The sequence below is a fragment of the Phymastichus coffea genome, unplaced genomic scaffold, assembly GCF_024137745.1.
Source record: "Phymastichus coffea isolate CEN01 unplaced genomic scaffold, Cenicafe_Pcof_1.1 PCOF00048, whole genome shotgun sequence".
Lineage (NCBI taxonomy): Eukaryota > Metazoa > Arthropoda > Insecta > Hymenoptera > Eulophidae > Phymastichus > Phymastichus coffea.
In genome coordinates, this window is record NW_026706859.1 from 1,865,595 (window position 1) to 1,878,360 (window position 12,766).

Genomic DNA, 12,766 nt, shown 5'->3' on the forward strand with positions numbered 1-12,766 from the left:
CGGCTGCTGCCGGGGCTGTTTACTGCAAGCCAGGACAGTTGCAGCATGTAAACGAGATCGTAGCTGCATATAGCAGCGGCTCGCCTGCTTCTTGTCGCGAGGGAGCCTTTGCTGGAGCGCCTGCAACAACGAGATGCGCGCAGATATTGTCCGAGCCGCTAATTGGATTTACCTCGTTGTCGCGCGCCCGCTCGCGATAGCCGATCTCTTTCGACCTCTCGTTATATGACTTTGCCTTTTTCTCGTGCGAGCCCGTTCGCGCTTTTCCCTTTTTGTCCTTTCTCGGCCGATCGGGCCGTTCGCAAGCCTGACAGCTTTATTTCCCTGCCGCTCTCTTCCCAGCTCGTTTACATCATTCGGTCCGATTACCCGTGATTTATAACACTGCGTATCCGCCTTATCATCGCCTCTTCTTCCTTTTTCGCTTCAATTTTCACGGCATCTTTTCGCGTGTTACGTAAGCAACGTGTACGGCTTGCCACTCTCGCGCATAATTACGATGTAATTGCTGAAGCAGCTTGCGCCGCGCTCGCTCCTATTTAATTCTCATTTTCTTCTTTCTCAACGCACGCGCGCGGCTCTAACGTTATTTCGATTACCTCGTTGCGCCGCCCACTGGCACCAACGTCTCGCCGAAGGGGATACTTCAAACGCGAAAATTCGTTCGATCTCTCTCTCTCTCTCTCTCTCTCTCTCTCTCTCTCTCTCTCTCCAACGAAACGTAACGCGCGCTTTTATCGCAGCAAATTTTTAACGACCAAATTCCGCACTACTCTAATCGCTACTCCAACAAGACTCACTTTTAATAAAAGCCTAATTTCAATTTATTTTTTACGCTCGCTCGCAAAATTATGCTTCAACCAGATCCTTTAGAATGATACTGTTCCCCAACGAAATCGATCAAGCCGTTCGCAACCAAAAGACAAATCAGCTCGAAGATTGAAGCTCTTCGTTGTTGAAGTCGGTAAAGATTAAACGTAAATTACGAACATTCTGTATCTTACGAGCTTACACCGCACCAAGATTGCTGGCATAACGTGAATTAAGTAATTACGGGAGAAAGTACGACAGATGTTGAAAATGTAAGTACAACAAATAGAAAGTGAGTTTCTCGCGCGCGATGGATATCCGTATTTCCCTTGAAAAAACGTCCGACCGTTGGAAAAATCGGATTTAAAGTAAAATAGGTATAAAGCACAACTTCAAGGACGTATTCGTAAGTGCACTTAGAAAGTTAAACTCGCATATGGGCCGGCCGCGAGACTGAGACACGCACTCCCGCGACTGCTACATACATAAGGATGCAACGTGGCGGAAATGGAGAATTCCCTTCAGGTAACGCCCGGTTGAAGGATGACTTTTATTACTTTATAAGGCGAGCTGTAAGCTTCTGTCTGCCAATTGACGGGCGCACTTTAATTTGCTGGTTGCTGCTGCGATTTCGGCACTCGCTCGGGAAAGCGCGTGCGTGTGGTTGGGCTCCGACCATAAAATGCAGTCTAGTCGCGAAAAGCCAGCGAGGATGCCGATAACGCGAGCTGAAATGGTTCCTCGAACCGAGAGCACTCCGACGAGCGGCGCACACGCGTGACGAGAGGCGCGATGCGAGAAGCAGAGGAGCTCGGCGAGCTGCTGCGCTCTCGAGCTCTCGGGCTTCGCGGAAAGCCGGGAGAAAGATGAAAAAGACGCAATAGACCAAGCTCAGGCCGGCTGGCTGGCAGGCCGTCTCAGGCCGCGAAGCGAAGCGGCCTAGAGAGCTGCGCGAGAGAGCGATTGAGATGCGGCCGGCGTAGCCCGGTGGCCCAGTGACTTCCTCTCTCGGCCGCTCGCCGCGACAGCGCTATGCTAATCGATCTCGCACGTGCGCGCGATGATCTCCTTTTTGCTTCGGCAGGCAGTCGAGCTGCCACGTCCAAGGATGCCTTCTGTGCCTCTTATAGATCGCACAGCCGGCTGCGTCTCGCTCGCTCGTCTTCGTTTTCGTTTTCGGCCTTGCCGCGCCTCTTATTCTCCGTCGATCGACCGACCATCCTAATGATCGCCGTTTGCATCGCGCGATGCTCGACTCGGCGCAACGTTTCAATTAGCCTTTATTTAGCACATGGCTGCGCTCGGATCGCTAATGGCTTCGAGAAAAGAGCTGCCGAGGCCGCCGGCGCTGTAGCTATTCCTTGTTGCGCGCGATCCAACTGCAGCGCTTGCGGGAAACTTTCGGCGGGAAAGAACGGCTCCGCGTCCGGACGGCGATGAGAGTTGCTCCAAGCTCACGCCCTCTCTCTTTTCCTTTGATTGCAGACATAAAGGACATGGAGTCGTGGCTGAGCGAGGTGCAGCGCGTGAGGATCCCACGCCCGAAATTCGGCAGCGGCAATTCGGTGCGCCGCTCCAACTCAGCGGTGCCGAGCATCCGACCGGAGGTCAGGCAGGCAGCCCAGGAGGTAGCCAAGGCCACAGAGGAGTTGAGGCAGGCCCTGCAGGACAAGCTGTGACGTGCGGCTGCCAGCCCAACTTCGATCTAATCCCCCAGCCCTCCTCCCTCTAGCTGACCAGACTAGTCCTGTTATCATCCGCTCGCGCGACTCTGTGTATTTGACAATCTAACCGTCGCCGCCACTGACCCATTTACATCTCAATTTCATGCGATCGAGAACGTGTCGTCTGGCTATTTCAAGAGCGAAACCCCCGGTAATTCAATTCGTCGAGTGAACGCGCGCTTGCTAGCAAAAAAAAGCTCCGCCGTCTACCTTCGCTCAAGCTTTTCCAAAACATTTATCCAATTATGAATTATTCAGTGGATAAGAATGGGTCAGGTCGATCCAATGATATTTACTTGAACATCCGCGAGACACACATGGACAAAAGCATCAATTTTTATCAATCGAATACGCCTGACTTTTCTTTGGGATTTGCATGTTTTAGACATTATACGACTACTCAAATTTAAAAAAAATTGTCACGCAAAAGTAATGGACTGATTACGTAATAGGTTACATGATAATAATTTAGAATTACAATTACTTTTCAACTTGTACGCTTTTAATAATGTTCTCTTATATTACATATTTATTTGCGAAAAGTACGCGCGCTTTTGTTTAAATTATTCAAATAATAAATGTTTTTCGAAACATTCCAGATTTATTCCCATGTTGTAAATATATGATCGTAGCGTTTCATGTATCGTTGTTAATCACATCGAAATAACGCCGTATATATCACTAGACCTAAGATTTTTGTATAATATAATAATCGTTGGCATTGACAGTTTTCAATGCTGGCAATTCTTTCTGAATAAAGGACACGAAAATAAAATTTGTTATCAATGTATACTCCAGTAGCTAAATATAACTATTAGAGACAAGCGTCATAAGTTTCAATTGGCGAGAGATTTTCCGTACTACAATCTGCCGAGATAATTGATTTTGCCTAGCGCAAAAGGTGCCACGAGTGTCTATATAAGAGTGTAAAATAGAGGCGAACGAGCTCATTATCGGTTAGAGCCATATCGAGCGCGCCGTGGTCGCCGTTGCCGAGAACAAGAAGAAGAAGAGGCGGACAGGAGGGCAAAAAGGTTGGATCGGCGGAGGAGGCGCATCGCTCACGCAGGCTGGCTTTTGCGGGCGCGCCGCGATGCGAATAAACCTGTTAATTTCCAGCGATCGGGGAAAATGAGAGCTGCCCGCGCGGATTACAGGTTTCCGGGGACGTCAGCGCGCTTCTTGTGCGGCTGGCCGCGATCAAAGACCTCTCTGCCCCGCTCGATGCGCCGATGGCTAATTAGCCTGCAGTCTCGCCATTATCGGCGACTCTTTTTAATTGGGGCCGCCGCGAGCTTCTGATTCTTGCCGGCCTCTCCTCCTTCCCCGCGATATCGTCGGCTCGTCGGATATTAGTTATGTCACTATTAAGTACGACGATGATAGAAGGCTTCGAGCCGATACAGCCAACGAGTTATGGTTTAATTAGCGGCTCAAGCGTCGCGCTGATATTTATGAGACGTGCACTTTTGATATTTATGAGACGCGTATCCCTGATACGGCTCGATTGTCTTGCAAAATAAAGAGCGCTCTTGCGCATTTCTCGGACCTAACAGTACTGCCCGACGGCGCCAATGAGCGAACACTGAGCCAACGAACGGCAAGCGATCAATTAATTTCGTCTTTGTGTAGCGAGCGCGACAAGCCTGCCATTAAAGATCGGCAGAGCAAGTGTGCGCAGGCATCGCACGCGCGCTCCCCGGCAATTGCTCGCGACGGGAGAGGCTACGCGCACGGCCCGAGCGATAACCTCGGCGCGATAAGCGCCACGTAAGCTTAGCGCTGCCGGCGACCGAGGGCTGCGCACGTGCGTGCGCGCGCCTCGGACAAAGGCAGCCGAGGGAGGAAAAGCGCCTGCGAGAGCGCGACCTTGAACTTAGAGCAGCGCACGCAGTCTTTCCTCGCCGGAGAGTTGCGTTTCGCCAGGTCCGACGCAGCAGCCTGCAATTATCGAGCACCGCGCACCGCAGGGGCGTTACTCCTCGGCTTTTGAATATCGTCGAGATTGTTATGGGAATTCTTTCCGCGCGATGCCATTTATCGATTTGCTCTGATCCGCACGCACACACTCCTTCTGCTCGCGGATACGCGTTGACCGACAAACTTAATATTGCGCGCCGACCTGTTCGATCAATCAGTTATCTTTCCTTCTTCGTTTTTTTTTTTTATTCGCTTTTTATTCGGGACATTCCTGACTGATTAGTTCCGACGGGGTTGCTTGTTTTTTCGGAATCGCACGAGCTACAAATGATAAATTGTTGCGTTTATTAAGGCCTGTTGTTGGAACTACCTAATTTTAACTTGAAAGACTATAATAAGAATTACTACTAACTATATATTTCAGACAGACTAATCATTGAACTAGAACCTATTGAGAAGAAAAATGAGTTGTTGCGAACTGACACTTATGATTGACTACATCTACATTTACGTCTTACGAAAAATGTCTCTGCTATCGCCTAAAGGGATCATTAGAATCTTGAAGATATTTAAAAACTCAATCTAACGACATTGCAACATTAATATATAACTTTGATAAACCATTGATTTCTATCTCAGAACTCGCGAATGGTCGAGGGTTCAGGCAACACGGATAACAATTTTCCAAAGGCCTCGACAATGCGGAGTCCGAGCGAACTAATAAACTTTGTTAATGGATAAATTTCCCGTAAGAAAGTGTGCATTAGAGTGTAAGAAGGTACGAGTATGGTTATGGTGTAACTTACCAAATTGTCGGCGAGCAAATGGTGATGCGAATAATCCCGATTGCTTCGAGAACCACCGGGAGAACTGTGACGTCTGCCGCTCCGGTCTCCCTCTATTTCGTCGTCGTAGTCCTGGAGAACAATGCACACAGATCTTTTTGAAGTATACGTCATATCGCTGAAAGGAAAATCTCGATGCTCTGGGCTGTTGTTCAATCACAACAAGCGCAATTTATCGAGATACGTAACGCTGGACCAGTCGGTCGTAGAAAATTGAGCCAACGCGTGGACGTGACTGATGAAAGATTGGACATTGCAATGAAGTAATCGAAGGTGGGACTAGCCGTGGGAGAAAGCCGTACCAGAGCGTGCTAATAATGACATAGATTTGATAAGCCCGATGGATTGTATACCTGGTTATCGTACTCGTCATCGTTGGAGAACGCGAGCTCGGCTGGAGCAAGCTGCTGACGCTGCGTTCGTCTGAATCCCCCTCTGCAATATCCCAAAGCTCTCTTTCAAAATTACTTTTCTTTCGTCTTTCATTCGGTGCGCACTAGTTTTCCACAAGGCGCGAAACCGCGTAACTTTTTCCACTTTCCGCGTATAATATTCCTTTCTCTCGCAATCTACTTTCAGTATTTCGACTGATTAGTTTTCCTCTTGCAACATCGACGCTTCTCGGATTGTGCTTTGGCAAGTTGATACATCACAGTAGTGTTGCGCAAAAGTATTGAGAAAGTGTGTAAAATAAATGTTTCCGTCCGTCAGCATTGACATCGAACAGAGCTGGTTCAAATCGTGGATTTGAATCGAAGCATTTATCCGAGCAGAAATCAATCGAAGCTAGAGGAGAGCAAGAGAGAAAAGGAAGCGCACGAAGCGTAGCGCGTAAAATAAATCGGAACACGAAACGTGATTGAAAAAGTCCTCGGATTAACGTTGTAACGGGCGCTCATTTTTCTTTCTCTCGAGTCTATAACTCGGTAGCAGCAGCGAGTCACGTCAGCGGCGGAAGTCCGTTGTCGCGTGTCAGGGAGGCCGCCCGAGCAGCAGCGGCGAAATTGAATGTGGCATTTTCTCCGAAGTACGATAGCAGATCGAGCCGCGGAGGAGGCTTGGCGGCGAGTAGCAACGCGAGGAAAAAAGGGATGTGCATGGCCGGCGGCCAGATATCGATTAACAATTGAGAGAAATCGCGGCGCCACGTTACTTCCGTGCCGCTCTTTCTTTTTTCAACAAATACAAAGTGTACGTGTACGTATGTAGCTACACACGCCCCGGGGAATAATTAGATGGCTGGGTCGGGCATGCTAATGATTTCATTTGGGAAATTAACATTTTTACGATGTTACCCGATGTTTTTCCCTCGTTTGCCACCGCTGCTCCACTTTCGAAGGAAAAAAAAACAGCTCGGCGGCTGTCGTTTCGCGAAGCTGCTTGCTTCACCGTCAACTCTCTTTTTCGTCCACTTAACGAGAAAGAAGAGCTAGAAAACAAGCGTCGAGAGGTGGGAGGGAGAGAGCGAGAGCAAGTAAGGTGACAAGCAAGTTAAATCATCGAATCGATAATGCTCGCTAACAATAGATTTGCTCTTGTTTTCCGAACTCGGACAATTAATTAATAATCGTATTCGAGAGAAGTGATTAAAGCAGCAAACTTTCCGGTGTAATCGGATGGAGAAATCTTGCACAACGTAGAAACCAGCTGCACAGTGATGTAATTAGAAGATAAAGTGAAGATGTAAGAAGGTGAGGTATAATCAGTGAGAAGAAAATAGTAGCTGAGTAGAAGTGGAAGAATTAGAAGGGAAGACGTGTAAGAAGTGGAAGTAGTTAGAGAAAGCTGGACCTGATGCGGGGGACTTCAGGGCCGAGGCCACTGTCCTCGCTGGGCGATCGGCACTCTTGGCTTTCTCGTAGCAGAAGCGGCCCCGTCGTTCCCAGGGGACCTCCTTCGACATCCATCATCGGTCGTCCCAGCCGGCAACAGGTGCCGCTTGCAATCCTCTGTGAGAATTCAGCCGACAACAAGACAAACACACCTCTCAAGATCTGCTCTGTTCTTTCTACAATCGAGCGTCACAGCTGTTTGCCCGAGCTTTTGCGCGGCGCCTCCGCGGCCAGTGATGAACGCGCCGCGACGAGAGCAGCGGCGTCTCCATGGGAAATGGGTTTCTAGGCTTGTATGTTTGCCCGCCATCGTAAGTCGACCGGCGTCGAATCGATGAAAAACGCTATGTGGCGCACGCTCCGTGTCGTGTGCACGCGCGCCGCGGACACGTCGAGCGAAGGCTGTTAGGCTGCCTGCGAGCCCGAGCGCGCGAGGCATCACGAAATCCATTACGCGCGTCATTCTCTGCGTCCTCGCTTGGGCTTTTTTCACCATCGTTATCGACGCGCCTCCGCGCCTCGTTCTCCTGCGGCATCGCGATCGTTATTGGCGCGCGAGCTGCCTGTTAATATCACGTCGAGCATACGCGAATTGTCGAATTGCCGACGAGCCCTTCGCCGATCGCAATTACAATGTAAGCCACAAAAGCTCGAGCAAACAACGCTCGCCTTTCTCTCTTTCGCTTTGGCTGACGTATTTCATCCTCGTTAAGGATATGTGCCGCGTGTGTATATGTCACTCGTTGTTACTCGTGCCAAACGGTATAGCTCTACTTCCAGTGCGAACGCGTAAGCTGCCTTATTTCTACCACATCGATCCAGATATTTATTCATGAAGCAAAGCAAGATATTTAATTCATTGTGTGCGTGTCGAGTTAGCGATAAAAAATCAATTTTACGTGGCGGCGGCTACCTCCTTTTCGCACGGCTCAGCGAGTCTACATTAATTTCTTCCAGGCTCTGTCGCCGATAGAAAGAAATCACGTTGGCAATGATCGTGCGAGCTTCAAGTGTGTAGCAGCGAGCAGAATGTGGAGACTCGCGATAGACAAGAAACATCGGTGCAGGATATGCGGCCAAGTGGGACATTATTTATGCGAATTTCCGACGTGGTGGATGTGCATTTCACTTGAATCGATATCGAAGGACAACCTGTGCGTCGAGCAGTTCTGTGGTGCATCGCATGCTACAGCGGAAGTACATTACGAACAGGTTCTTTTACAGTAAACTATCATTACTCCGAGAGGACTTGGATTACGGCGTCAAATCTCATTTTCGAAACCTCGGCAAACATTTCTCGACGTAGTCTACAAACATTTATCCGTTGTTTCGCTACTAAATTATTCCGTGACGTGCTTGCGTTCGACGCGTGTCGACGTGTCTAAGAATTGATCTGTCCAATTAGAAATACGGAAAAGAAGGACCGTTTTAACCAGGTTCTCTACGGCAAGCGGCTTTAAGCAACTGTTAGTTTCGGCGCGCTCGAGCTGCAAAGTGCCTGAGTGCCTCGCAAGTAAGAAAGCGCAAAGAAAAACGAGAAGCATTTGCGAGCAATTTTGAAAAGTCCAATCACGGAGGAATACAAAAGTTGTGCGCTCTCGTTCGGACGTTGCAGGGTGGTAGTGCTGGCGGCAGGAGGATACGAGTCGCGCACTATTCTCAATTCTCTCTTCGTTTTCTCTAGTCTCCCGTTAATTGCGCCACCGGAATCGTTTCTATCTCGATCTTTCGCGCGCCTTTTCCGCTTTGAATGTTTAATAAAGTTTTTAATCAAAAGTCTTGCTCTCCCTCCCTCTCTCTCTCTCTTTCTCTCGAAAGCGCCATATGGCACACCGTTACACAGCTCGCATTTCTCCAGTCGATAACGAGTACTTAGTATCATACGTTCTATTACGCTTTTCAACAGTGCAATTATTTTCGTCTGGTCGTATCCGTATACGTTGTCGAGCTTGTTTTCTGGTAATATGAAATTTCGAAAAAAAAAACATCGTATAGACAGAGTTTTAGCAGTCTAGTCACGTAAAAATACGCGCCCCCGCGAATGCAGTTGCGAGCAGAGTGAAGTAATCGTTTGAGCAAGAGGATTTCCGCGACGCGCTTTATTTCTCTCCGTTTAGCCTTCTATTTCTCCTCGCTAGCCATTTTAGCAGCTGCTTTCAAAGCCAACTCAGAAGCTCTCTTATTATACTCTTCCAATGAACCAGTAAAATATACGCATATAAGACAACTCGGCTTAATTCAACAGATGCTACTTCACATATATTTTCAAAAGTATACTTCTGACATACATTATTTATACGCAGCATAATTATTTCTCCGCTATCACTGTTTTCATACTAGCAAATTATTCACTATTAAATATTCACTACTTTTACGGATGATTAATAATGTCAAGTTTATATGGAAAATATATGAATATTGATCGAATTGCAAACTTATTTCAATCGTTAAATAAAAAAAAAAGGAAATAAAGATCGCACTGGGTTAGCCTCGCTGGAAGTAATACAGACATAAAAAAGAACTGTGAGGAAAAGATGGGCAAGATTATGAATATTCAAGAGGAAGAAAATAAAAAGACGTGTTCTTTGCTACATCAGTATGAAGAATCTTACGTAATGCGCAGATAAAAGAGATAAAGGTACAGAGAAGAGGCAAGAAAAGAAAGATTTTATAGGAGGCTCGAAAAAAGAGAGATAGATATCAAGACATGTAGACAGAAATTTTCGTGTTGGCGAAGATGTGAGAGAATGTGAATTGTGAAGTAGAAGTATACGTAAACCTTCGGTGGGTCAAAAGGACTCACCGGAAGCTCATGCAGCGACGGCGTTACTATGAGGTCCGAATTGTGCACCCTGTCACCTTTCCTCTGGAAAACATAAAAATATCAAGTTTTCGCAGAATAATTACGAACGAATGTACGACGAGTCTCGATCTCCTCAACTTGCAAAAACATGGTCGCAATGTTGCTGGCACGAGATCGCAAGGAGCGCTCGAGGCTGATATGAACGAGCGGTAGATTAAAACAATAAAGAGACAGTAGGGAAGAATTACCCTGGAAAGCCTGGGTCGGTAGACGAGGTCATCGAATATCGGCCGATCCTTGCTGTCGACGAGTTCTCGTAGCTCGGTGAGCAGCGTGAGCTTCTCGTGGGTGTTGAGGAGGTCGCCGAGGCTCATCACGAGGTCCTCGACGGTCAGTCTTCGGCTCCTGTAGTCGGCGAGAAGCTGCGACAGTGCGGCCCTCTCGCTGCGCGCCAAAACCACGCGAGCCTTCTCCTCGACCATAGTGGCCGTCGCCGCTGAGATCGGCGCAGGGCCTCGGTGCCTCCACTCGTTTATACTGCTACTACGTACGCGCGCGCGCGCGCGAGCGACATTTCAGTTTCAAAATTAATCACAGAAATGTATTTCCGAGAGATAAGCCACGTCTGCATATATCCCAGAATGCAGCTGCAGCTGAAATCGAATAAAAAGAGAATAGCGCTTACGCAGGACTAGGCGGCCGATGATTTCCCGGACTCTCCAGCAGCAGCGAGTCGTGATCTTGATACCTCGAGACTGGCATAACCATCGGTTGGCTGGTCGTACACGAGTGGGGCACCTTGCCAACGTCTCGTATCACCAGGCTCATCCTCTTGTTCGTCTTCAAGATCTGCACGGCCTCGTCGTGTGTCGCCTCCTCGAAGCTCTGACCATTCACCTCTAGAATTTGATCGCCTACCTGCGTGGTTCACATAAACAATTCTCGTTTCAGTTGCAAAGGCTATAGCTGCTGTTAGGAGCATTCTCAAGTAGTACGAGAGAAGCTATCTCCAATTGCAATTTGTCTTTTTGAACTCTTTGCACATTTTACATTTTGGCAACCAAACAACGTTTTATTTATTGTGAAAAAAATACGAAATGTAAACAGCTCGCACTTGCAAAATTATCTGAAACCTGTTGGATAACATTCATTCGGTTAAATTATTGGAAATTTATGTCATTGCTATTTACAAATCGTTACGCTTTTGATTCTATTATACCAAATGGAGGCACGACAGACTTTCACGATCAGTACGGTTTGTAGCATAATTATATTGCCAAAATAACTGAAACTAATCTATTCGTTGAAGACAATTGTCATTAATACAATATTGAATAGTGCAAATCAGATATAATTCCTGGACTACATAGTAATGCTATTTTAAATTCATACATCTACGTGCTTACCGTTGATTTGATGGTATTCATAGAAAAATAGTTGATTTCAATAGCTTGAAATTAATGTGTTGTATTTAATAATGATACTATAATATTGAAAACATCAGTTATATAATTTTGCCAATGATCAGATGAATAATATTTGTGCAATACCAAGTCAAATTTTTATCACGTAACAATATGTATTTCCTATGCAAGCTATGTATTTTGCTACGAAATTTCACTCTGAAACTAAGTCGGTCTTTTTGTACAAGTTTTATAGCAGTTTTTTAAATAACTTTTTAAGTAAGCAAAAACAATTGACGAAATGTCCGAATTTAAACAGTATAAGCAACTACGATAATAATCTACGACAGAACATGTGTCTCATAGTTGCGTGATTATCGGTATTTTGCCCAAGTGCGGCAAAAATAAATTAAAAGTGCAATTTACCATGAGACCGGCTCGATGGGCAACGCTATCCTTATCGACGCCAGTGATGTAAATACCAAGTCCGTACTCAAGTCCACCTCGTATCATTAAACCCAGTGACTGTCCAGGCTCGATGCAGAGGTCGACTTTACGCGTTCTGGCCGCGTAACGCGAATCACGCGGTGGATTGACAGGAGGCGGCGAAGCTGGTCTGCCCTGACGGTCCATCCAACTGCAGGTCTGTTGTCGGTTCTGCGACCAAACCGGATGGCCGCCTCTGCATCGAGGATCTATCGCCGGCCCTCGCACCGTCATGCTCAGCGTCCGGCATGATTTCAGCATCTGTATCACGGTTAATAACGGAAACTAATGATTTTTCATCGAAATTCAGCTTCTTTTTTCTAGCGCATAGCGTTTACTTGCAATATCATCATGCTCTCATCTGCAATTACTCATAGATAATTTTGAATATTCAATCAAGTCGAAGAGTTTCATTTTCTAAACGTTTTACCGAGGTAATTAAAATGACTGAATAATCATGGAGAACGTGATCATATTTAGTAAAACAATTATTCGAGAGTATCAAGAGTGAATTATTTTTCAATATTTTATGAAAAACGCATTGTGCACGTCCGGTCGAATTGGTAAGCGCATGATCGCGCTGAGAAAAGAGCGCAGTTTCAATGTCAATAAAAAATATCCATATAGAAGTATCCATATAGCGTTATTCGATCGATAAAAATCAGAAAGCCGTTAAAAATAAAACTCTTGTTCTTTTTCCTTTGTTAATTCCATTTGCGCACCCGTTCGCGCACAACAGTATTTCGAGCGGCGTAAAAATATTCATAATACAATTCCATTGCGTGCGTGTTCGATTTTAAAAAGCAAAGCAACAAAAAAAGAAAATAAAAACACGTTAACGCCATTTCTCTGGATCCAGATTTTTTTTTTCGGGACGTCGTAAACAAGGCTGGGATAAGGAAGAAGCACGCAAGATCCATTTGAAGAGAGAGTGGCGGGGGGA

At 46.6% G+C, this 12,766-nt stretch overlaps 1 protein-coding gene across 7 annotated transcripts in view; it reads right to left on the reverse strand.

Annotated features, from left to right (window-relative positions):
• Window positions 1–12,766, reverse strand: part of LOC131665269 (whirlin-like) — a 59,207-nt gene that overhangs the window by 19,343 nt on the left and 27,098 nt on the right. For 5 of the 7 annotated variants that reach the window (XM_058937050.1, XM_058937054.1, XM_058937052.1 and 2 more), the window contains 7 exons: window positions 11,764–12,084; window positions 10,620–10,852; window positions 10,183–10,477; window positions 9,935–9,997; window positions 7,091–7,248; window positions 5,653–5,734; window positions 5,261–5,371 (listed from right to left, as the gene is read on the reverse strand). In XM_058937050.1, the coding sequence (XP_058793033.1) occupies window positions 5,261–5,371; window positions 5,653–5,734; window positions 7,091–7,248; window positions 9,935–9,997; window positions 10,183–10,477; window positions 10,620–10,852; window positions 11,764–12,084 (1,263 nt within the window). The remainder of the gene's footprint in view (window positions 1–5,260; window positions 5,372–5,652; window positions 5,735–7,090; window positions 7,249–9,934; window positions 9,998–10,182; window positions 10,478–10,619; window positions 10,853–11,763; window positions 12,085–12,766) is intronic. The other 2 variants (XM_058937055.1, XM_058937053.1) reach the window with 1 other exon arrangement.